The following is a 25,172-nucleotide window of genomic DNA, read 5'->3' as shown; positions in this document are numbered from 1 at the left end:
ACAAAGACTCCAGTTCATCGGAGCGGTCCTGGACACTTTCCTGGGGAAAAGCCTCGCCACCAGAGGTGAGGGCTCAAGATATTCTGCAGATGGTCAACAAGTTTCAAAATGCCCAACATCTCCCAGCCTTTGACTTTTTGAGATTGCTAGGCCTCATGGCATCCTGCATCTTCCTTGTGCCAGAGGCTCGCCTGAGAATGAGATCCCTCCAGTGGGCACTAAGAACCCAGTGGTCACAATACTCGGGAAGAATGACGGATCTTCTCCGGATTCCGGACAAGAAAGCCCACGACCTTCAATGGTGGGCCTATCCAGAGAACATCTTGAAAGGAGAACTGTTTTGGCAACCATGGCCAGAGATAACAGTAGTCACAGACGCCTCACTCACGGGGTGGGGAGCCCATGCCAACGACTTGACCATCAGCGGTCGTTGGTCTCCATCAGAGTCCAGACTACACATCAACCTATTAGAGCTGAGAGCGATTAGACTAGCGCTGAAAGATTTCCTGCCATCAGTACAGGGGAGAAATGTTCTGATAATGACGGACAACACGGTGGCCATGCACTACCTCAACAAAAGAGGAGGCGTAGGGTCACTGCCACTGTGCAGAGAGGCAATGCAGCTCTGGTTTTGGGCAATTCAGGAAGGAATCTCTCTATCGGCAGTTCACCTAGCCGCAGAGAAGAACTTGACAGCGGACGCTCCTGAGCAGGCAGAGCACAGTCTCCCACGAGTGGGAGCTAGCTCAGGAAGTCCTTCAAGAGATCTTCGCCCTTTGGGGAACCCCTCAGGTGGATCTGTTCACCACCAGTGCCAACAGGCAGTGCGATCTGTTCAAGGGAATTTCCCCCGAGAGGAGCTCTAGGGGACGCGTTTGTAGTGGACTGGGAGTTTCCACTCCTTTACGCGTTTCCACCAGTCCCTGTTATTCCTCAAATGATCAGGAGGTTGAGAAGATTCTGGAAAACCATGATCCTAATTGCCCCGGACTGGGCCAGGAGAACGTGGTACCCAGACCTTCTGGATATGTCCATCTGCCCTCCAATCCGTCTTCCACTCAAAGAGAATCATCTCTCGCAGAAGGGAGGTCAGGTTCTCCATCCAGACATAAAAACCCTCAACCTTCACGCTTGGCTTCTGAAAGGTTGAGGTACAAGGATTTGGGACCTCACTGATGACGTCAAGAAGGTGTTGCTTTCGGCCAGAAGGCCAGCAACAAAGTCTTTATACCGCTGCCGTTGGAACAAATTTTGCAGCTGGTGTAGAGGACAATATCAACCCTTTTTCATGCGGTACACCAACGGTGTTATCGTTTCTACTCTACTTGGCAAACTCAGGCCTTCAAGTTGGCACTGTAAAAGGCTTTCTCGCGGCGCTATCAATCTTCAAGCGCACTGCGGAGGAACCGTCGTATTTCAAACTACCCTTAGTAATACAATTTCTCAAGGGATTAACTAATGTCTATCCTCCAAGACCATTCCAAGTTCCCTTATGGGACTTAAATTTAGTCTTAAATTTCCTAATGGGTACTCCCTTCGAACCACTACTCTTGTTCGCTGAGATTTCTCACTCTTAAAACTATCCTATTAGTAGCACTAACATCTGCTAGGAGGGTGAGCGAATTACAACCTCTATCTTGTAAACCCCCCCATACAATTTTCCATAAGGACAAAGTTGTCCTACAGGTGAAGCCTAATTTTCTCCCAAAGGTGGTTTCTGAATTTCACATCACTCAGAAAATTACCTTACCTTCGTTCTATCCCCCCCCCCCCAATTCTGGGAAAGAGGAAGAAAGGCTACATAGGCTGGACCCAAGGCGAGCTCTAAGATTTTACATCAGCAGTCTTGCTAGGTTAAGGCAAGCAGACCAACTGTTTGTAGGCTACTCGGGTCACAAGTTGGGACTACCCATAACAAAACAGACCATTTCCAGGTGGATTATTTTGGCCATTCTGGAATGTTGCAAATTGGCAGGGAAAGAGCCCCCTCAAAATCTTAGGGCTCATTCAACCAGGGGTATCGCAGCCTCTTTGGCCCTCCAAAGAGGGGTACTGGTCCGAGACATATGTGCGGCTGCCACATGGTCGTCCGCACATACATTCACAAGATTTTACAACCTGCATTCCTCCGCTAGTCAAGAGACCAGATTTGGCAAAGCCGTATTACATTCGGTTCATTCCTAAAAGGGATACATGACATTCTGGTATTACCCAAATTGTTCGTTTACAATTGTTCGAATTAACAATTGACCGAATTTAAAGGGTCACAATTGACCTTTTCACAATTGACCGTGTGTGTATATATATATATATATATATATCGGTTTGGTAATATATAGGGGTTTTGGGGGGGTTTGGCGTTGGGTGAGGGTTGTGGGGGGGGGGGTTTCCCCCCACATATATGTTACAATTGACCTTCACAATTCGGTCAATTGTGAAAAGGTCAATTGTCATTCGAACAGTTGTAAAACAAACAATTCGTATACAACCGACATTCTTGCTCCCACCTCCAATTACATTCCACTGCAATGGGAGTCTATCTAAGATAAGGAATACGTCGGAGGACACAATCCCTTCGAAGAACAAGTTACTTCTTACCTGGTAACGTTCTTTCGATGGGATGTTCCTCCGACGTATTCCTTATCGCCCCTCCCATCCATCCCCGCAGTAATACTTCCCTTGTGGTTGCAGCTCACGCTCCTTCAAGGTCAATAGCCAATTCATGCAAGACTTATCTTGTGCTACAAAACGGAACTGAGCAACGGAAGCCGCGCGTGGCTATTTATGGGCATGGTGACGTCAGCGCCGATACGGTGGCTGTCGAGGGACACCAACTCGACAGACGTCGACGCGCAGCGCCCTCTACAGAGAAAACATTTTCGAGGCCAGCAAGCTGGAGATGAATTATCTAAGATGAGGAATACGTCGGAGGAACATCCCATCGAAAGAACATTACCAGGTTAGAAGTAACTTGTTTTTTTTTTATTAACTAGTAACTTTTCTCTGGATTGATGGCATGCTCACCTTTTTTTCAGATCCGTCTAATCCTACTAGTCCTTTACTTGTGAAACCACCTGACCTTTCAGAAGACAATAGTAACTTGAGTTCATCTGTGAAGTTTATTGCTGGAAACACAGTTGGTAAGTGCAGCAAATAGAAGTAAATAATGTATTAGCTTACATTCTGCAGTTTTAAATAAAAAGTGAATGTAAAAACCTGTCATGTCAAATTTCACCTATTAAAAATATGCTGTCAAATGTGAATTTTTCCTACTGTGTGATATTTTGATATATTTTAGGATGTTGAACAGATAGTATGCATTAATAAATCGAATGAAAAACTGCACTCTTCAGAAGCTTTTCCATATCAAGTAATTCCAAAGAAAGGGCCGCGCATGACGTTAATGACCAACAAAGTGCCAAATAGTCACCTGTTTTTTTTTTTATAACTTTATTTTAACTTGAGAGTTACATCGGTACAGAGCATTGCAGATTTAGCAGTAATTTTCATTCAGTACAACACATTTACAAATATTGTCTTAGCATTTAGGGCATTGTCGGGGGTGTAGTTTTATCAGGTAACACATTGCACAGATAGTTTCTGAACGGGGCCCATATATCTTTAGGGCGGCATGTTGTCTGTACAGTTAACACAAATTGTTCCTCACATTCATTTTTCATTGCCAAGTCTCTTAGGAAGTCATTTTTACAGGGCGCATTAATGGATTTCGAACATTTCAGTATGCATCGTTTCGCAATCACGCATGCTATGTTAAAAAATTGTCTGGTGGTCTCGGCCATCTTGCCAATATCCCCGAATAAGTATTTCAGTGGGGAGGGAGTTGCAGAGATAGCCACAATTTCCTCCAAAATATCAGCAACCTCGCCCCAGAACCTTGCCACCTTAGGGCATGACCAGTACATGTGATATGCGCCTGCGTCAGATGAATTGCATTTCAGGCATTTCCGTGTGCATCCCTCTACAAATTTAGATAGCTTAGCGGGGGTGTTGTGTAGCTGATTAAGCACCTTGAATTGAATTAATCGCAGACCCGAATTCAGGGATGCGGTTTTGGTCAGCTGGCAGTATCTAAGCTATTTTTCTTCACTGAGTGCGACGCCTAGGTCGCGTTCCCAGATCTCTTTCACGGTGTTACAGGAAGTTGTGTGCATCTGGACTAGGTTATACAGAACTGAGACCCCTTTTCTCCGTCCGTCAGTCGCTACTATTGCCCTTATGCATTCATGAGTAGGGGGTTCTGCAGGAAATGTTGGCCACTTAGCTGCAAACGCAGCCCTCATGCGGTGAAAATGAAATCGCCTAAGCTGCCCATCCCCCCATAGCGTCAATGCAGTCTGTCAGGTGAATGTATAGCCCTTCCAGGAACATGTCCTGCATTTTAAATTGTCTGGTGGGGTCCCACAGCTTTTGTAGGGCCTTGTCAAATGTGGGTGTAATATTGGGAAAGTTCCATAGTGGGATTTCTGGGTTGTATGGGTTCTCCAATTCTATTTGGTATATCTTGGTCCATGCGTGTACGGTGGCACTCACCGGGTCAAATTCACAAGTGTCTTTATGATGGGAATTGAAGATGACCGGATATCAGAGGGATAGGCAGCATATTTCTCTATGTACATGTGGTGCTGTTTCGTCTGGGTCAAACCAATCTTTAGCAAATTGTGCCCGGGACACTCAGTAGTATAGTTCAAAATCTGGAGCTGAGATGCCGCCGTTTGCAAATGGTTCCGTAAGTTTGGCCCATTTCATTCTGGCAGTCTTTCCGCCCCATACAAATGTTGTGACTATTGATTGCAGTTTCCTAAGAGAGGTTTTGCCAGGCCATATGGGTAAGTTACCAAAACAATAAAGTAACTTGGGGAGGACAACCGTTTTTAGGAGCGCTACTCGGCCATACAGAGAGATAGGGAGTCTAGTTTATTGCTGTAGCTTAGTGGTCAGTGTGTGTAGGAGTTCCTCATAATTGTCTGTGAGTAGTGCTCTTTTGTCTCTGGATACCATTACCCCTAAATAGCGTACTCGGACAGGAGCCCACTTGAATCCGCCTATGTCCGATAGATCTTGTGTGGTTGGGGTTAAAGGGAAGAGTTCCGATTTGGAGAAATTGATTTTGTACCCTGAGTATTCAGCGAACTTGTGGATATCCGTCATAATTGGTTCCAGATTGGTTCTGGGGTTGCGGACGTATAATAGGGTGTCATCTGCATAAAGGGATATTAACTATGGGGGTCCTGTCATTCTTATACGCCGGTGTATGTGGTGTTGGGGGACGTATTCTGTCATGGGTTCAATTGTGAGAGCAAATAATATAGGGGAGAAAGGCCAACCTTGCCTGGTTCCCCTTCCAAGAGTAAAGAGAGCAGAGATTGACGGTTAGTGAGGACACATGCTTTAGGGTTGGTGTAAAGCAGCCGGATGCATTTTTGGAAATATTCGCCCAGGCCGAACCGTTTAAGCACTGAGAACAGATATGCCCACGAGACCGAATCGAACGCATTTTCGGCGTCTAGGGCTGCAACTACTGCATCTGCGTTTGGATTAATCTGGGCCAACACGCCAAAGAGTCGTCGCAGGTTTAAGGCTGTGGATCTGGTACAGATGAAACGCGCCTTGTCTGGATGGACCAGCAAAGGCATGTGCGGCAATAGTCTAGTCGCAAGAATTTTTGCGAAAATCTTGCCGTCAGTATTAATGAATGAGAGGGGTCTATATGAGGACAGGTCGTGTGCTGGGCGATGGGTTTGAGGAGCACTGTGATCACTGCCTCACGCATGGACGTGGGGAGAGTCCCTCATTCCATTGCTTCCTCCCATATTTTTAATAGCATGGGGGCTAGTTTGTCGTGAAATTCTTTGTATAGCTCCGCCCCCAGGCCATCTGACCTGGTAGCTTTACCCAATGTCAGTGCTTTTATAGCGGCTGTGATTTCTTCCAATGTTATTGGTACATCTAGTGCAGCACGGGTCTCAGGGGCGATAGTTGGGAGGTCTATGTCCTGTAGGTACCCAGTTATCTCGTCTTTGGATCTGGTGTCACAGTTGGAATATAGGGTTTTGTAAAATTAAACAAAGGCATCGTTTGTCTCCCTCCCGATTAACCACCTCACCATTCGGAGTGTGAATGCTAGTGATTGGGTTTCGGTGTCCCTCAGCTTTGAGCATGTTGGCTAGAAATTTCCCTGCCCTATTGCTTTCACCATATCTGCGGGCCCTGGCGGGGGTAGCCATGAAAGGATTTAATTGTCGGCCAGTTTGTTAAATTAGCCCAGTGTTTTATGTATTTTTGAAAGAGTTTCCTTATTATGTGTAGCACTGTACTCGGTTTCGAGTCCTATCAGGTTGGCTTCCACTGTACTCAGTTATTTCCTGACAGCCTTCAGTAGTGTGGTGGTTTTACCCATGATGATACCCCATACCATACCTTGAACGTTTCCCAAAGGGTGTCTACTGAGCCTACATTTAATGTAAAAAAACTCTTCTATTTCTATGTGGAGTGCCTCACACACATGGGGATCATGGAGTATGGCTGAGGGCATCCTAGAGCGTCTAACCTGCGGGGTGTTGTCCCGTAGGGTAAGCGTGAGGGATATAGGGGAGTGGTCTGATAGGGTCCGGGGATAGATATCGCAATCGGGCACCGATCCCGACGGGGTGGAGCTGATGACCCAGTAATCTAAACGGGATTCCAAGTCATGAACAGATGAATAATATGTGTATCGTTTCTCAGCTGGGTGGAGGGCGCGCCAAGGGTCTATCAAGAATAGTTGTGCCATAATTTGTCTCAGGGTTGAGGCAGCTTTTGTGGGTCCCCGGGGGTTTACAGTGGATCGATCAAGTGAAACATCCAGGATTGTATTGAAGTCCCCACCCCATAGTAACAGTGCATCTTCTCCTGCATCTAGTTTGTCTAGTATTGCATGGTAAAATTCTGGGTCATCTATGTTCAGGCGGTATGTGTTTACAATTACTATGTTGCAGCTGGCCACCTCTCTGCATACCAAAACAAACCTGCCGTGTTTATAGATTATGCTTCTTTGGTATCGAAAGCCCAATGATGGGTGTATGAGGGTCAAGACTCCTCTAGACTGAGCAGAATATTCTGTGCCGTATCTAAGGGGGCCCCATTTTGCTAGAAAACTGGAATTCACCTTTTGGGGTTGCGTGCGTTTCTTGAAGTAGCAGTATTTGGGGGTTATGTTGTGCTGTGTAGGCCGCCACCTTCCTGGCCTTGATAGGGTTGTTGAGCCCCCGTACGTTCCAGGAGATAAGTTGAATACAGTCCCCTATGTATTTGAGTGTTATGTGCCATTTATCGAAGTGTCGTTCTTCATATAATAGTACTCCATTACTGATTGGGCCGTTCTTGCAACGGTGTAACTCTCTGCTTTTGAACCTATACCAATTCCGCCAGCTCCCAACCCTTCCCCAAAGTATAACGGCAACGTGCCGTGGAACCTCAATTCGTAGACTTATTTCCCAACTCCATAAGTCCATAGGAATTCCCTGTGTCCCGCCACCATCCCCTTCCGCATCATCAACCCCAACCTGATGATGAACTATTTGCATAAACTTGTGGAACTTCCCGGGGGAGCGTACGTTGCGGCCACAGCCCCTGTAACCAAATGCATCTCATCCGGTTTCTTACCAATCCTGGGATGGTGCCACCCATGCACCCATTATTAACAGTAATCTTATCAAAGGATATTGCAGTTCTGCCTTTCAGTTGTTCGGGGCTCTCATGTCGTCAATCTTACATTGGAGGTTGTTTTGGTAAGGGTCACCCCTCTGTGGCGGAAGGGGAATGGAGTCTTCTATGTAGTTCATGGCCGCAGATGGATTTTCGAAGAAATGCGCCCGGCTTCCGTGCTGTATTCGTAGTTTTGCAGGAAACAGTAAGGCATAAGGGACCTTTCTCAGTCTCCGTTGTATTTTAACCTGGTCGTATGACCTCCTTTACGTCTGGACGCATGCTGCGAAGTCAGGATATATGTGAATATTGTCTCTGCCATGTCGAAGCGGGCCCATCTCCCTCGCTAGGCGAAGCGCCACGTCTCTGTCTATGTAATTGAGTAATTTGGCAACAATGGTACGAGGCGGGGCCCCTGGTTTGGGCACTGGGGCCAAGGTGCGATGTGCCCTTTCCACCAAAAATGTTCTGAAAAGGAGTTCTCTCCAAAAAAAGTTCTAAGCAACGATTCAATATGAGGTTCCATGGGACCCTTACAGAAGGATTCGGAGAGACCTACTATTCGGATGTAGTGGTACGATCTGGATTCCAAATCGTTGCATTTACCTCACAGTTTGGTCATCTCTCCTTTCAACAGGGTTATATCACGGGTGTTTTGGCTTATTGAGTCTTCGTTGGTCCCAATCCTGTTTTCTGCCTCCGTGATTCTAGCACTCTTTATCAACCCGGGCCTTGAGTGAACAGATGGTAGAGACGATATCGTCTAGTTTAACATTTACTGCAAGAAAACAGTTCTCCACCGTGGCCAGGAGATTGTCAAATTTGGCGTCATCAGAGGAAGCCGCGGAGGCTTCGGCCAAGGGGCTCGACATACTAGCCGGGGTCTGGGAGCTTGTGTACGAATCCATCGGACCCGTTTTCTTCTTCTTGGCGCTAGTACCCCTTGGCATCGCCTGGAGAGAGATCTTGGACAATCAACTGCTGCCTGTGTGGTCAGATTAGTTTGACCTGTGCTTCAACCAGGATCGCCCACGTCCGGACCATGTACTTGAACTTGGTATAGGTGTACACCAGGAGTTCGATCCTGTTGTACTGGACTTTTAAATTTGTTGGACTGAGAGGATACAACCCCAAGTGATACTAATGGATGCGACTGTGGCTGTGATAGCCTTGTTTTGTGGAGTTCAGACTGATGCGTGGTAAGCGCAGGTCCACCTCTGTTTCAACAGAACTTCCAGCTTCTGTCTTGGATTTATAAGGAATATTTGATGTAGAAGGCTGGTGTCACTGATGCGATTTTCGAGGCTACTACTTCCTGTGCAGCTTATTTAACGGATGGACTGTGATCTCCCACGTGTTGATACTTTAGTGTTTCTACAACTGGTGCAAAACGTCTTTCAGTCCAGGCATGAGCTCACAGGATGGTGGGTGGAGTGCACAGGCTGTCGGTCAGAGCAGTTTGTATGATGACGTGGGGTACCCAGTCAGGTATGGGTACGTGTTTCTCAGCACGTATGTAGGGTGTCACAGGGATCTGTTTATCAGTCCAATGTAGTAGGGGAATGTGGTGCTCAACTTCTATTATCATCAATCTTAGGCAGTACAGCAGCAGATTCAAAAGCAGTTGTGCCCCACATCCATCATGCAAGTTTTATATTTAGAGCTAAGTAGGGTGGTCAGGCCAGGAGATCTTTGTGCCCCTGTGTTGTTTATTGCAAATCAATAGTTTAACAGGTTGGCCGCGGCTGCAATATCTGTGTGCTCTTCCAGCACTGCGGCACACCGCGCCGCAGCGGGCTGGGTTAGGTGTTCGCTCTGGCCACGGGCCCGGCTGATGTTGGTGTACAGGGGGAGGGGGTCGAGCCGGGTCCCTGAGGAAGGGCCGGAAAGTCCGAACCTCACAGCAGCCGGTTCTAACAAGGGTTGTTGTTCCCCAAGCCGCCACACAATTCCCGTTGCTCCACAGGGCAGTAGGGGGTAGACCTGGATCGGCAGGCTCAGGCCGCCCAGTTCATTGGCCCCCCAGGCAGGTTGGAGGGTGGGATCCGGCACCAAGGAGCATTCTAAACACAAATAGGCCCGCACAAGGGGGTGGGGGATGCACCTGTACTTATCTTGTAGGAGCAACATGTAGCCAACGGCAGCAGGTGCTCTCCCGCCTTATGCGAAGCCGTATGTGGATGGTGCGCTGGCTGCTTCTCCGGTTCTCCCTCTGTTCGCCATGCGTTATTTAGTAAGCTGCACCTTCCAGCTACTTCAAACCATCCGTGAGGAAGTCTGGGGACCGACTCATCTGGTGTCCTCGTTCAGTGGCGTCCGAGGTGCTTCGCCAGTATGGCCTTCGACAAGGAATTGTAATGATACGCGGGTGGGAAGGCAGGCTCTGCACATCTTGTAGCCTCGTTGATCTGTTGGAGCCGTGGTCCCACGCAGTAACCTGCTGGTTTTGTTGCCGGCTAGCCACTCCGCATTAGCCCGTCGTATCTCACAGGATCGTTCCCCAGGCCATGTGGAGCCGAAATTTTTGAATTCTTCCTCCCTGAGGGTTTGGGCAGGCAGTGCGACCAGCGTGGGTTATTAGGGTGGCTCTGCAGTAGGATATAAACATAAAAGGATCATCACCGGAGAGGAGCTCGGCAATCAGGCAGCCATCTTCGTTGCACGCAACAGCGTCCCCCCAAATAGTCACCTGTTGACAAGGACACCAAATAAGCTAGCTCTCTAAATATACCTATATATACCTATATCCTCCTTAAAACCAGTGAATGAGTTACTGAAGCCAAAAAGGCAGAGACCACACTAACCTTGGGCATAGGCCACATGACACCTAAAAAGATGAGTCCAAATAAACATTTCTTCCCTGCATCCTAGCTGCAGAACAGAATAACCACCACACAAATATTTTGTCACATGATCAATCCATGCAAATGGAATACTACTTGGTACAGGCCTGATATAACTGGAAACAATTCCAAAAAGTGATGGCTTTTGATTATTCATAACCTCTGGCACGGCTCTCAGCAACCCTACTTGCATTGTTTTTTTTAGCCTTTCTGTACAATTGTCAGCCTTGGTCCTGCCGCCAATACGACCAAAATTCTTGGCAGAAACTTTGACTGGTCCCTTTTCTACTGGAATATAAACAATAAGAAGCAAATACAATCTTGGTAGAGGAACAACTCCCTTTATTGCACGCAATGAGAACTGGTCTCAAATGGGTGCTTACTTGTTCAATCACTGTTGAATGCAAAAGTAGTAGTGTGTAATGTTTCTCTCAAATACTCGAGCCTTAATCTTGAGATGTGCCACTGAATGGTATTATCTTATACGCTCACGTTGGGAGATATTTTAAGACTGTACAACCAATCGTGGAACTCTGGCCCTGAACACATTCACAGGAATTCAAGTTCAGTATGGTTGCGGCAAGTGCATCCATTTAACATTACTGAAGGCAAACTATGCTCCCACAAGCTATTAGAAGTGTATTTTTTGCCAATCCACGAGACAAATCAGCAGTACCTTAGATTTAAAGTCATTTGAGACCATTTACAGTTCTTGTTGATGCCGTTATACCTAAAACTAACCCCTTACTGCTGGCTGCGCATGTTCTTCTCCTCATTGTCGGGTGTCGGCATTCATCAGAGAACATACGACGGCAATCACAAGATTAAAGAACAGATCAAAATGTATTTATACAGCCAATATTTGTTGAAAGCATATTGAGTACATTGCCTCCAGTAAAATCACTGGCTCTGGCTTGGAATGTACAGTAAATGTTGTCCTGACAAACTTGGTAGTCACCTGTTTGCACCATTGTACTTTGGAGTTGTGAAGTTGGCTTCTAGGACGATAGTGTGCTTGTTGGCCTTCAGATCTACACGAAGGGAGCCGGAAATCAAGGTTTTTTTACCCCTTCTCAAAAATCTGCAACCAGAAAGTCACTTTTAGCGTGCATCCAAAGTTTACACCTAAAATAATTTCAGAATGTAATCGCAACCAGTCTCTCTCATGCCCATACTCCTTCCAGATCCCAAAACTCTATAAGAAAAACTATAGCAAAACTCTAGAAGAAAACATCTGTGTTGTGCTCATTGTAAAGCGTCCTCATTTACTGTGTTGACAAGACAAATTACTACTGTAAAATGCCATAATTATGCTACTTGAAAAAATTGGCAAGTGATTGCCAAACAGGACATGTCCCAATGGCTTGTGAAGTGTAAACCTTCTCATGCAAAGAGGCGAAGCATTACAGTCCAGGGCATGTCTCAGACACTTTGCATGTGAAAAAACAACTACTGCATCATTCCTAGCTAAGTAGCCTTTGTCATGTGCACAGTGCCAAATTGAAATTATTAAGAATCATCTGTCGACACCACATGGGTGTTAACACCATTTCAACTCCTTCCCATGTAATAAGGGTTGGAGATCTGTTCAAACAAGTGCATTGATCTGCAAGTTCCAGTGTTGCAGAAAATAAAGCTGCTTACTTTGAAATAGTGTTAAACCTATCATTTACTGAGAATTCCCAATCTTACTTTAGGAAATGTTCAAACAAGCATGCAAATCTATAAATGATACCAGTTCCAAAGAGTTGCGCTTAAAAGGATGTAACTTATTTTCCCCAACCGAAATCGAGATAAAGATTTGGTAAGCAGTAGCTAAAAGAAGCTCATGTGCATCAGGCATGACCCTGTAGGAAGGAGCTATAGCTGTGGAGTGAGGTGCTGTTACATTGCGTGCTGCAAATCTTAACTTCCCCATAAGATGCCAACTAGCCTCATGTCCATTATGCGTGTCGCAACAAGCTTTGAATGACTTTTAGATGTGTCCTCTAATCAATGCTCCTTTTTACACATTCCCTGAGTTAATCACATTGGTATGTTTGTATGGCATCAGATTTCCTGAGCAGTCAAAAATAGCTCCTGGTGTCGAGCTAACCAGTCTTTTATGGGCTAAATACAGTAAATCGAGACCTCCCAGTGGTTTTGATCTTTCACCCAATGTCTTCCCTGCAGCTGGGTATATTTGGGGGCATTGTTTGTCACTAGAAGTATTAAGATAGTTTAGGGATTTAAGTACCTGTCTCATTCACATTGATAAAGAAGTGGGCCTTTTAAAAAAGGATGAGTTTGGTTGCCAACCCCTCCGTGAAGCTGCTAGTCCATAACCAATGGGACTGTGTCTCTTGTTCCCAGGCGGAGCATATAAGGGACATGTTCCTTACCTGGAAGGTGAGCAGAGACACAGAGGAAGAAGATGAACTGCCAAAAAGGAGCCAGCAGCAGAGACATGGTGCAGAGCAGGAGCTGCAGATTCTGTTCAGATCTGGCACTGGCTGGAGGCAGGACCACGACGCATACGTGGTGCGCGGAGAGCTTGCACAACTCTGCCGATCCCAGGAACATGGGTGTTTGGAATCCTTGAGGTCTCGGGGAGAGGGAAATCGCACTGTGACCGAAGTGTCAGCCAACGAGGCTGAACCGTGGCGCCCAAGCCAAGGAGGAGGAAGCCGGCAAACCAAAAAGGACAGTTTCCACCAAGAAGGAGCAATCACCTCCTCAGATGACAGGCCCAGTGAGAACACAGGTACGCAGGCCACATCGAGGAGAGGGAGGAAGGCGACTAAGCTCCTCAGGGCAACATAAGAGAATCCAAACGCTATGCAAGCAGAACAAATACAAAGTGTACCTAGTGGGCCGAAAGACACGCTGAAACTGAAAGAAAGACCAAAAGAGAGAGAAAAGAATATAAGATCCAGGAGGGAGCTAAATGATGCCAACGATTAAGCAAACCGCCCCAAAGGACATAACCCAAAGCATATACCATAGATGTGGCGACCAGAAATCTGAAAGAAGCAGAAAAAACACAAAGGTTGTACCTGAAAGATACATTCTTGAAGAAAAACTTTGGGCAATAGGTCTGAGCCCAGTCGGGGTTACAACCCACAACCACCCGCTGTGGGTGGAAAACTAAGCAGTTCTATGAACAAGACTCACTTGGTCCCAGTGGGATCAGCAATAAGTTTAGGCTACCTAATATCCAATCGCCCTAGAAGGGTGGGCATGAGTACGAGACCAAGTGCGTCAAGTGAGAGCCGAACTGTCAGACTTGAGCAGCTCTTTTTGGAGGAACCCAGGAGTTTGATCTTTGTGCTCTTGTTATATAAAAACTGCTGATTTGTTTGAACTATGAAAGAAAGCTGAAGCTGAGCTGGCTAAGAGGAACATTCTTTTCTGTTTGGAATTAGTAGAAAACTTCAGGAATGTATTTTTCTTCTTTTTTTTTTTTTTTTTTTTAACCTATATCCAAAGGCGAGAAACCTTGGTGGTCAAGATAGTTTTTCTTTAGAGATCTTTTGGGGAGAGGACCACACACTAACCAGCAGAGGCCACGAAGAGGGGGGAAGGAGAACCACTTCTCTAGACCAGGTTTGTCTTTCTGTTATTTAGTGATATGGCCAGTTAGATGAGGATAGGTTTTGACTGTTCTGTGATATCCTTCGAGCACTGTTCATTGTTTTGTAGAATAGGTAACTTCCGCGATGGGGCCAGGTGAGGATTTTTCTTTAATGAACCATGTTCAGTTGTCCGCCTCATATCTCTTTTGCCACAACTCAGATCTATATCCCAGCTAGACCGACTCAGTCTTTGAGCCTTTCAAGTTTGATATTTGAATACCATGAAAATAGGGTAAGAGGTCCACCTACAACACTGCATATTAGTTGGAGGAAACTAACAGGAAGCACTAACAGGAAATGTTTATTATTAGTACCAGCGTTTGAGGATTGGGCTCAACCCGACTGAGCTGGCACCTAGAGCTACACACAAATACCAAAGACTTAAAAGGTGTACAGCCGCAGCGGTCAATGGATGTGACTGGAGAACCCAGGTACAAAAAAGAAATAGAACACGTTTGTCCTTGACCACCTGCCTTTACACCCTAATGTGCATGTTTGGAGTGTCCAAATTGCACAATGAGCAGTTACAAACAATGGGCAAAGATTGCCAATTTTTCTATTTTAATGGGTCCTCTTCGGGGCATTACTTGATCCTTACAACAGTCACGCTCTGCCTACACAGTTAGTGTCTCGCTCTCGTTTAAACCCACTCGCTGGTCGGTTATTCTTCTGTTAACATGCAGAGTTCCGCTCTCATCCTCATGCAGTCTAGTTTCCAAACTTCTACTCATGTGCAGTCGCGCTCACGGAAGCCCAGTGGCAAAGTCTGCGGTGATCCGCAATTACAAATGCACCACCATTGTTTCTAACTGCTCATTGTGTATGGACAACGTGTTCTGTTTATTATTAGTACCCACTTTGTTTCTACTCTGATAAATCTATGGGCTACCTGAGCTGAAATAGCCAGCAGATTGTTCAGCGAGTCATGTCCTTAGCACTCAGCCACATTGACCACATCACTCTCAGGCCATCGCACAACACAGAGCCTTTTAAATGCTCACTGCAGCTCCATGATTTCATGCCCTTCTGCTTTGCTTGGCACTGCCATTTCGTCTCTCCTCAGCCCCATCTCCGCTTCCTGTTGAGCATGTGGTTAGTACTACTGTTTACCGCGGCACGCAAAGGATCTGCCAGTGGTACTAATACCTTTATTACTCTTTCCTTTTAGGCTACACCAGCTCAGTAATGTCTCAAAGTCTGTGTTATTGCCTTAACGAATTCTTAGGGAGGTCAATAACACTTAATTACCATATTTGCCTAATTCTTTAAATATGATTGGGACTATTAAATGTTCTCTTTGTTCTGATCTAAAGTAACCTGCAGGTTCTGCCTAATGGATAGCTTGATGTATGCTGAAATATCTCCTGGCAATTTGGAATTACTTTCTGACCTATTTGAATAGCTTAACTTCTGATATCTCATGCATTTGTTTCATTTCTAAGTATGTCATAAATATATTGATTATAACCGCATCCCTAGCCTTCCAACAGCTTTTAGCCATCTCCCATTCCCCCATTCTCATATGTGGCACCGACCGACCTTTGCTGGATCGGTGCCACTAAGGCTGCCTTGCCTCTGCCGGCACTTTACACATTAGCCACTGTAGAACAGAGCCTTTATAAACATTCAGAGGGAATTTTCAGTTACATCTTTAATTGCGCGCAACAGAAGAGAACAGTACAAGTAATATGTATTACTAGGTTGAACCACTAGGTGGACCGCTAGCTTAAACAAAGGTGACATCCACTGCTTAGCGAGGGAAAGACCGTAGAGACCCAAGTAAAATGGAGTAGTGATTAAATGTATATGCGCTACCTTTGGTGCGCAGGGTCTTCATGTGTCAAAGCACCAAACATTTCCAGTGTTCAGGGACAGTCGCCTGGGACATTTTTAGGGTTAGATGGTGTTGAAGGAATCGGGCCGCTTTGAGTCCTAGAATGCTGAGTAAGGTGAATGTAATGTCCTTAATGAAATATAGGGAATACTGATTGAAAATAAAGAGAAGATGTTAAAGTAGTCTCTTTTGGCGCAATACACAAAATGGTTAACTAGTACCTACAAGATGACCGCAATATATCCAAGTTACTGGTATACACCATGGAGGGACATGTGACCATCACATGTGAAGGAATGTTTTTATTTAAGAACAGCATCCATACAGGCTCAGTATTTCTGCTGAATTCCTGTTTGATGGATGCAGGAAACGCTGCAGGTATGGGTCTTGGCAACAATCTTGGGGGATTAGATACAAGAGGGACACAGAGTCATTTGTAACTGGCTGATGTGTCACTTTTCAATAGGAAGAAAATCACCATTGTTGTGCAAAACAAACAGCAGAGTAGTTAGCCTGTCTAAAATCAGGAACGCTATACAGGTGAGAGATCACCATCTGTAAATTATGGGTAAAACGTTTAATTGACTTGTATGTTTCTTTGTGTGAAGGGCTACATATTTTTATTTCATGTTGGGTTTCAGATTGGCAATCAAGAGTGATGTGTCTGGAGGGGCGTGGCCAAGCAGCAACGGAGATGGTCGCATAGATGAGGAGCTCAGAGGGCTGAGAAACATTTATATCAACATGAACTAATAATAGAATGTTCACTTCACCTTAAATAAGTAATATCCACTGTGGCAGGGGCGTTGCTAGGGGGGGGGATATGGGGGCTATAGCCCCTGATCTTTTGGTTTTAGCCCCGGATAGAATCTTAGGAGCTACAGCCAAAAGACTTGCTAGCCCCCAGTCCCAACAGTTCCGACATCAGCGTAGCCCCGGGTCTTTTCCAGACCTAGCAACTCCCCTGCACTGTGGAGTGCTGCTGATGGAGTCGCCGTATAAACCAAAGAATTTATTTGCATCCTGTCAGTTCCGATAGCCGCAGCTTTCGATGGCGCCCGCCTCTCTTGGAGAATCTCGTCGCATTAGCGTGAAGAGTAGAGTTGCCATGGATCTATGAGGGAAGTCACAGGAGGTACCGTCACTTCTCGCTTCCTTTTGTTCGGCTTGAGTGACTCTGGCGAAGGGCCTGCGCAGTCTGCTCGGCTAAATTCGGGGGTGAGGCCTGAAGCACCGACCTGGCTTGATCAGCCGTGCAGAGCATCTAGTCAGCTGACGCGGCACTCGCGATCAGGATATCCCTCTCATATGGATACCTGAATTTCACGCCACAAAGGCCGTAAGTCATAAATTATTTTTCACTGTGGAGTTCCGAAATTTCTTTATACGTAGGCTAGTAAATAACTTTATACCAACCTGCCATATACTTTAAGTGCTTTTTAGAAGAATTCCCTCACGTTCGTCAAACTAAGATTGTCATCTGGAGATTTAATTACCTTAGCCACTATATAAACACTCTTTGAACGTTAGTGGTCAGCACTCTTAACATCTCTTGATGCATCAACATCTATTAACCGTTTTACATTAATGGAATATTCATTCTGAAACTGCAAGACCCAGATAAAATGTACCAGACAAGGAGTTACTGCTTTCTTAGAGAAACTAATTGTGAGCACTTAATTTACAATGTTGTCATTTTGCTACTAAGTATGAATGCTTGGGGGTGTGGCATAACAGCCATGGGATAGGACTCTCTACGAGGCTTCTGTGGATCCGACAATATCCTTACCACAAGCAACTTAAATGACAACAAAACCTCACCAAAAACGAATATCCTTTTGGGGACACAGAGCACATCGGGACCGTGTTTTCGGAGGCCCCATGAAGCTGGAAGCAACGGTATAGACGTGAGAACTGAAGGAGCCCGACGGCAACAGAAAGAAAAAATGGCGGCGAACAAAGGACCGGCGGCGGCTACATTGTGTCATGATCCAACACTGTAGCACACCCCGGTTTACGACAGCGCAGCCTCCCTGATGGAAGGAGCGAGCAGAGGCGGCGCGATAACTGATGTTGCAGTGCAGCAGGGGCGAGAACCACGCGGCCCTCACCGTCAGATGAGTGAGGAGGAGCGGCTTGAAGGCAGCCACTGAAGAGCGACACAGATGAGGACCGCGTGACCTCAGTGCGGAAACAAAGGAGCAAGAGCTGACCGGGGCGCACTACGAACAGGGATCGTGCTACCCCATGGCTAGAACAAGTGGGCCGGAGCAGCCTGGAAGCAGACAACGCAGCACAGCACAAATGATGGCCGCAAGGCCCCAGCATTAGAACGGGACAGCAGGAGCGGCCCGGAGGCTGGCATCCGTGCGGTCCTGTCACGCCTGAAGTGAGCGTGCGAAATCCGTTGCATTGAAAACGCAATGCCAGTATAACGGACCCCCCTTGAGGTGTGCAGCCCCCCCCGGCAGACTAACTGTCGCCTGCGACTGGAAACTACAGTGTGCCCGCAAGAGAACCTGGGGGCGCGGCAGAGTGGATGGCCCAGGAGAGGGGCTGATAAGGAAGCAAAGCAGCACCTGAACTGCTTGAAGAGCTCAACCAGCTGAGTGCGTAAGGCCCGCATTGTTACACGGGCAAGTAAGGACATGCCACACAGAGCACACACCTTGTACACATGACAGTGGCAGCGAGATGCACTCTCAGAATAAGCTGCAGAAGCACTGAAAAGCACGCCAACTCTGAGCAAGAACGGATTGTAAGACCCTGAAAGGGCCCATACACTCTAAACCACTAGTGACAGTACCTTAAAGCACTAGAAATGGACGCATGAATGACAAGACCTACGGTGGGACACAAGCGCCACTACCTACAGACGCATATCACGAGCTGCGCCCAAGATCAACCAGTTTGCAAAATATCCGTGCTCAAGTACTCTGAGATGTGTGCACGCGCTAAGCAAAGGCCCACATAGACACAGGCCTGAGGGTTAAGGGAGATGCGAGCAACAGAAGTCTGCCCTGAGAAGGGCTGAGCAGAAGGGCACCAGGACGCAGAGCCAGTACAACACAAGAAGGAAGCACAGCGACCAGCGTCACGACCCAGCGCCAATACAAGGCCCTGGACTGCAGGACTGAAACTGGGGCGACACTAAAGAGGCACGTCAAAAATCAGGAGGAGAACTGGGTGAGAGCAAAATCCCACTACTAAGACCCTACAATCAATCTACACACCTCCACCTGCGCTGAGCCAGGTGACCCTCCCTCGGACTCCGTGGGTGTGAAAGACAGCCCCACAACATCAAATACCTGACGAACTGGACAAACTGATAGACGCACAAATCAGGCCCCAATCAAGGTGCACCCCAATGACGTCTAAGATACCCAAAACCAAAGGGAAGCAACCAACAATGGAAGAGTATATGAAAACACCACTACCTGCTGACAATCCCAGGAACAAGGAGAAGAACCCACCAATAGACTCCACACCAGAGCGTAATGACCAGCAGATCCTAGATGCGATTGCAGATCTAAAAGTCACATGGGAAACCAAACTGGAGGCAGCCATGGCGGAACTCAAGACGTCAATGGATCTAAAAATCGAGGCAGTGCAAGATGATGTCAACCTACTGAGACAAGATGTCAAGAAAATATCAGACCGCACTGGCGAACTGGAGGCCGAACGAGGCGGCCTGTACTACACACACCACGGAGATCCACATACTTAAGCAACAAGTGACCAATCTAGAAAACAGGGCGGAGTAAGAGGAAGGACGGGCCCGAAGGAACAATATTCGGATTGTGGGGCTCCCGGGAGGAGAAGAACAGAACCCAACGGACTACATTGAGACCATGCTGCTACATGAAATTGGAGGCGGGGTGCTCACCCAAGGGTTTGCGGTGGAAAGAGCACACATAGCCCTTACTAGGAAACCCCCGCCCGTAGATCCACCCTCTTCTCCCCCTCCCCGAGGCCAATAATCGCCAACATTTTGAATTACCGAGACAGGGACAAGATCCTGGAATTTTTCTATTACGGCATACCCAGACTATACACTTCTAGTGCAAAGACGGCGACTGAACTACGGGACAGTGAAGAGGCTGAGCGAAGCGGGCTTCAAGTACATGCTGATGTACCCTGCGAAACTCAAAATGCTGCATAGGAATAGAGCACTGTTCTTTGAAACCCCGGGAAATGCGACAGAGTGGCTGGATGCACAGAATTTCCCGTCTGGGAGCGACAAACAAATAGAGGATGGAACATAGAAGGATGACAGCGGATCCTACGACTAAGGTGCCGTATAATTTCAGACACTGGCACTTGAATATAGTTTAGAACAATTTAAGGTGTATATATAAGTCTGGTGCTACAAAGAGTGAGTGTGCCTGGTACATTATGACATAATTGACGGGAGGTACAGCAAACCTAATCCCAGACCTCAGGATAATGAGCTGGAACATCAGGGGACGCAATAGTTAACTAAAGAGAAGTAAGATCATGAAGTATTTAAAAAGACAGAAAATAGATATCGCCCTAATGCAAGAAACACACCTCACGAAAGAGAAACTAGAGGTGCTAAAGAGGAAATGGAAAGGCAACCTTATAGGTGCAACGTACTCGGCTTATGCCAGGGGCTGCTCACTTCGGTGGCACCGCACGTCCCATTCCAGCTGCTACAGTTCATGGCCGTGGCCGTGGCAGATGGGAGGATAGTAATACTACGGGGGATTGATAGAAAACAGAGAAGTATGCATAGTTAATACATAAACCCCGAACCACGATAGTGACCTATTTCAAGACCTTATATAACAAAAGGAGCCCGTACCTAGGGTGCGCGGTCATTTGGGGCAGTGATTTCAATTGCACGCTGCACCCAGGGGTGGGCAGCCCAACAAAACTTGTATACATGGCTGGTTTACATGTTCACCACGCAAGAGATCACGGGGGGGGGGAAATAGTGCATTCAGAATATAAAGCAAGGGTCCTCTCGGACCATTTGCCATTGGTCTTAACATGGCATTGCATAGCTCCGAGAGCCAAGATCCCTACTTGGCGACTTAGAGCAGAGGCATTGAAGGATACAGTGTTTAGAGAAGACCTCAGAGGCGAAATAATAGAATATTTATAATACGGGGAGTGTAGAGTCGGCTGGAACCCTATGGGAAGCATTCAAGGTGGTGGTGAGAGGAGCAGCTATAGCCAAATCTAAAGGACTGCAGGGAGGTATACTACTGCAACTACAGAACACAGAGGAGAAACTAGAGACAATACTAAGCAGCGGAGATAACTCCCGGGAGGACGCTAGGAACATCACCCAACTGGAGCGGGAATGTATGGGACCCTGGGAGAGATTATGCAACTTAAACTATAAATAATACATAGAAAGGCAACACGCTGATGGGGACAAGCCGGGGAGATTTTTAGCATGGCTATATAAATGTGAGACCCCCAGACAAACCATCAGAGTGATACGGGCAGGGGGTGGACAAATACTAGATACCCAAGAGGGTGTGAATGAGGGGTTCCTGGAATTCTATAAACGATTGTATGGTAACGCAGGATATTAAGAAGAGAGTGAGATAGCAGAAACGTTGGAGGATATTGGCTTACCGAAAATAAGCGCTGAAGAACGAGAGCCTAGAAGCCCCAATCACACTAGAAGAGCTAGAGGCGGTGGTGGAGCAACTACCTACCAGTAAAACCCCGGGAGCGGATGGACTCCCTAGTGAATTCTACAAAATGTACAAGAAGGAAGTGCTCCCCCCACTGCTGACAATGTTAAATGAAGCATTGGAAATAGGGACAATGCCAGAATCCCTTAGAGAAGCGATTGTCATTCCACTCCTCAAACCCAACAAGCCAAGCACGGACTTTGGGTCGTACAGACCACTATCTATGCTGAACCAAGACAGCAAAATACTCACAGCTGTGCTGGCAAATAGGATGAAGCGAGTCATTGGCAGATTAATACACCCTGATCAAACTGGATATCCAACAACCTCAGACGGCTCCACCACCTCATAGAACAAACAGAAGGGGTTTCTGGCAAGTTGGCTATTGTCATTAGATGCAGTGAAGGCCTTTGACTCGGTCAAATGGCCTCGGCTGCTGGCACCCCTAAGGCAGTATGGGTTGGGATCTGGGTACCTGAAGTGGGTGAAATTACTGTGCAGCTCACCATTAGCCAGAGTCGGAACGGGAGCAATTATTTCGGAGAGATGGCAACTCAGCAGGGGCACCAGACAGGGAGGCCCCTGGTCCCTGATGTTGTATATTCTTGCATTAGACCCTCTAGCGAAATACCTGAGACAACAATATGAGGGAGTGGGGATTTACACAAAAGGGGGACCACACCTAATATCGCTGTATGCAGATGATATGCTACTATACCTGAGGTACCCAGAAGAAAATCTACAATATATCCTAGAAGTGATGGAGCGATTCGCATCGCTCTCTGGCATTGCAGTCAATCCCAGAAAGTCCTGCATAGTCCCCCTGGGACAGTACATAGGGGTCCCGCGCGAAAAGCTACCAGTACTACCAATACCCTGGGTGACCAATACCTTCAGATACCTGGGGATTGACATCTACCACACGGCAGAGGCAGAACACACATACAACGCCGAAAAAGCACTGACAAATGTCGAGAATAGCATGAAATGTTGGACTAAACTCCCCCTGGCCATGATGGGGAGTGGGCACTACTGAAGATGGTTGTATTACCCAGACTATTACACTTTTTTGGGAACATACCATATATAATCTTAGGCGCTTCTTCGTTAAACTCCATAGCATATGCAGAGGCTTTCTATGGGCTAAGACCAGGAACAGGATAGCCCTATGGAAACTACAGAACTCATATGACAAAGGGGGTATTAGGCTGCCTAACTTTGAAATGTATTACCTGGCCAGCCAACTACGATACGTGACTGGTTAGCAGAAGACTCTACATCAGAGTCCAGATTTTTTAGATCGGACTGTGCCCTGTTCTTCCTAAAAGATTGGATTTGGCTTCCTAAACGAGAGAGAAAAGGGGGCTCGGGGATGCTGGAACTAGGTGTTAGGCTCACCTGGTCTCCGCGGGGACGTTGGAGCCCTCCCTTTACTTGACTCCTCGGAATCGTCTCCCCCTCCAGGTTGCTGCTGGGCCTGCTGCTCGAGATACTGGTGTTGCCCCTGAGTGAAGATGAGAGGCAATGAAAAAGGAGTGGGGATATCGTGACTTCCCCCAACCCTTTTGTGCCAAAATACAGTGTGCAAGCGCTTTCCCGTACAAGTTCACCTGTTTTTTAATGTTGAGCTACCGTCCTGCTTATCCTAGCAGGGGCGCGTAGAACGGACCGAGTTGCTTCACTGGTCCGTGGAAGTGTTGATCCAGACCAGCTGCCATCAATCCACTTGGAAGGTAAATCTTTTAGTTATGGCTATTGTTCGATTATACTGTCTGTATTTTGTCTAATAATAATTCTTGCAATGTCTCATTCCATTCCCATAGGTACAAAGAAGTAAATCGGAGCCGAGGAGAGTCCGGGAAGTCCCTAGAGACTGATGGAGTTTCAACAGTGACAGGTAAGTTGGTCTTTATAAGGAAACTCTAGTCTCTTGTATGGCACGGCCAAGCGTTCGTTATTCACATGAATTCAACCTGTTTTGTTCCTTCTTCCCTCGCAGGCGCAGGCTGACGGTGAAGAATAGCGTCAGGATGCTCGATGAAGATTCGCGGTTGCAGGCTGAAGATACTGTGGAGAAAATGGAGAAAAGAGTAGCTCCAGGTAACTGGGCGCCCGGATTAGGTAAGATGAAGACTCTGACTCCGGCCGTGATGGAATGCAGTTAAGATGCGGGCACAGCGATGTTGCGGCTGGCAGCAGGTAAGGAGCGCCCTCAGATGTCTTCAGGAATGGAGCTGCAGAAATCCAGTAATGCACAGGTAAGCACAGCGGAGAGCGTTACGCTGCTGAAAGCAGAATAACGCGAAGCATAGGTACGTGGATGGGTTGGCCTCGTATAGGCTGGCTCAGGCCCCTCCCTTTAGCCCCGCCTACTGACTCCACCTTGCCCTTACCTGGGACTCTGGCACCTGCCTTCCAATGCTGTTCTATGGCCATGCCCGTCCCAGCTGCACATGCCCTTGGCACAGTGTGCAAGGCACACTTTTACATGAGCCTGGCGCCAGAGGCGCCAGGACTGAGTCCAATTGGACCCTGGGGATGAGGAAGGACTAGCCCCTTGTCCAGTGGCCATGACACTAGGATGGAAAATATGGCACAAGGTTTGCCAGACCATAAAGAATCCAACCCCATGCTCCCCGCAAGTGCAGCTAGTGACACTAACCGGAGAAGACACACAGCTAAGGAAGATGATTCGCAGGCATTGGGAACCGGTGGGGATTGCAACGATGGGAGAAATAAAGGAATTTAACATGCTGGTGGAAGAAACTGGTTTACATTCGGGACAATACATAACTTATACCAGATTGGTGCGGAGAGTGAAGGCGACATGGTCGCAAATAATGCTAGACGAACAACCAGACACGGTCATTGAAACACTGTATGATATTGCGGAAGGGGGCCACAAGGTTTCCCGAATTTACAAATTACTGATGGGTGGGAAGGGAAGTGACCCAACTAAGGCAAGACTGAGAGGTGGCAGGGGAACTGATAACAGATGGGCTATGGGAGCAGGTACAAGGGTATCACAAAAAAGTGTCTAGAAACGCAAGACTACAACAAATGCAGTTATATATAACCCACAGAGCATACATGACCCCCAGAGAATCTCTCGATTTAAAATTGCGGGACGACAAACGTGCCCCAAATGTGGTGAAGAAAATGCGGGGCTGATGCACATGTTTTGGGCATGCCCCGAAATAAGGAGGTACTGGGGAGAAGTGGCCCAACAATTGAACGAGAAGAGATCAATTTAAATGTAGATTCAATATGGGCATCCATGGTGGGGGTGTTTCATAGATATCGCCAATTGAAACATGTCAGTAAACTCAAAGACTTGGCCTATATACTTGCCAAGCGCAGGATAGCTTTGGGGTGGAAAGCACCGAACGGACCCAAGATGGAAGTCTGGTAGACTGACCTTAGTAAATGGTCCGAAGCCGAAACAGTAGTATGGAGTGAGGCGGCCAACAGGGGGCTAGGGGGAGAGGATGAAACTCTGACGGCC

At 47.0% G+C, this 25,172-nt stretch overlaps 1 protein-coding gene across 6 annotated transcripts in view; it reads left to right on the top strand.

Annotated features, from left to right (window-relative positions):
• The window catches only part of REPS1 (RALBP1 associated Eps domain containing 1), a 2,155,944-nt gene that overhangs the window by 1,355,872 nt on the left and 774,900 nt on the right, over nucleotides 1-25,172 (top strand). For all 6 annotated transcript variants that reach the window (XM_069608106.1, XM_069608108.1, XM_069608105.1 and 3 more), the window contains one exon: nucleotides 3,036-3,140. In XM_069608106.1, the coding sequence (XP_069464207.1) occupies nucleotides 3,036-3,140 (105 nt within the window). The remainder of the gene's footprint in view (nucleotides 1-3,035; nucleotides 3,141-25,172) is intronic.

This window comes from Ambystoma mexicanum, chromosome 4q, assembly GCF_040938575.1.
Source record: "Ambystoma mexicanum isolate Mex_15411 chromosome 4q, UKY_AmexF1_1, whole genome shotgun sequence".
Classification (NCBI taxonomy): domain Eukaryota; kingdom Metazoa; phylum Chordata; class Amphibia; order Caudata; family Ambystomatidae; genus Ambystoma; species Ambystoma mexicanum.
Note: the sequence above shows the minus strand (reverse complement) of the source record. Positions and strands in the feature narration are given on the sequence as shown.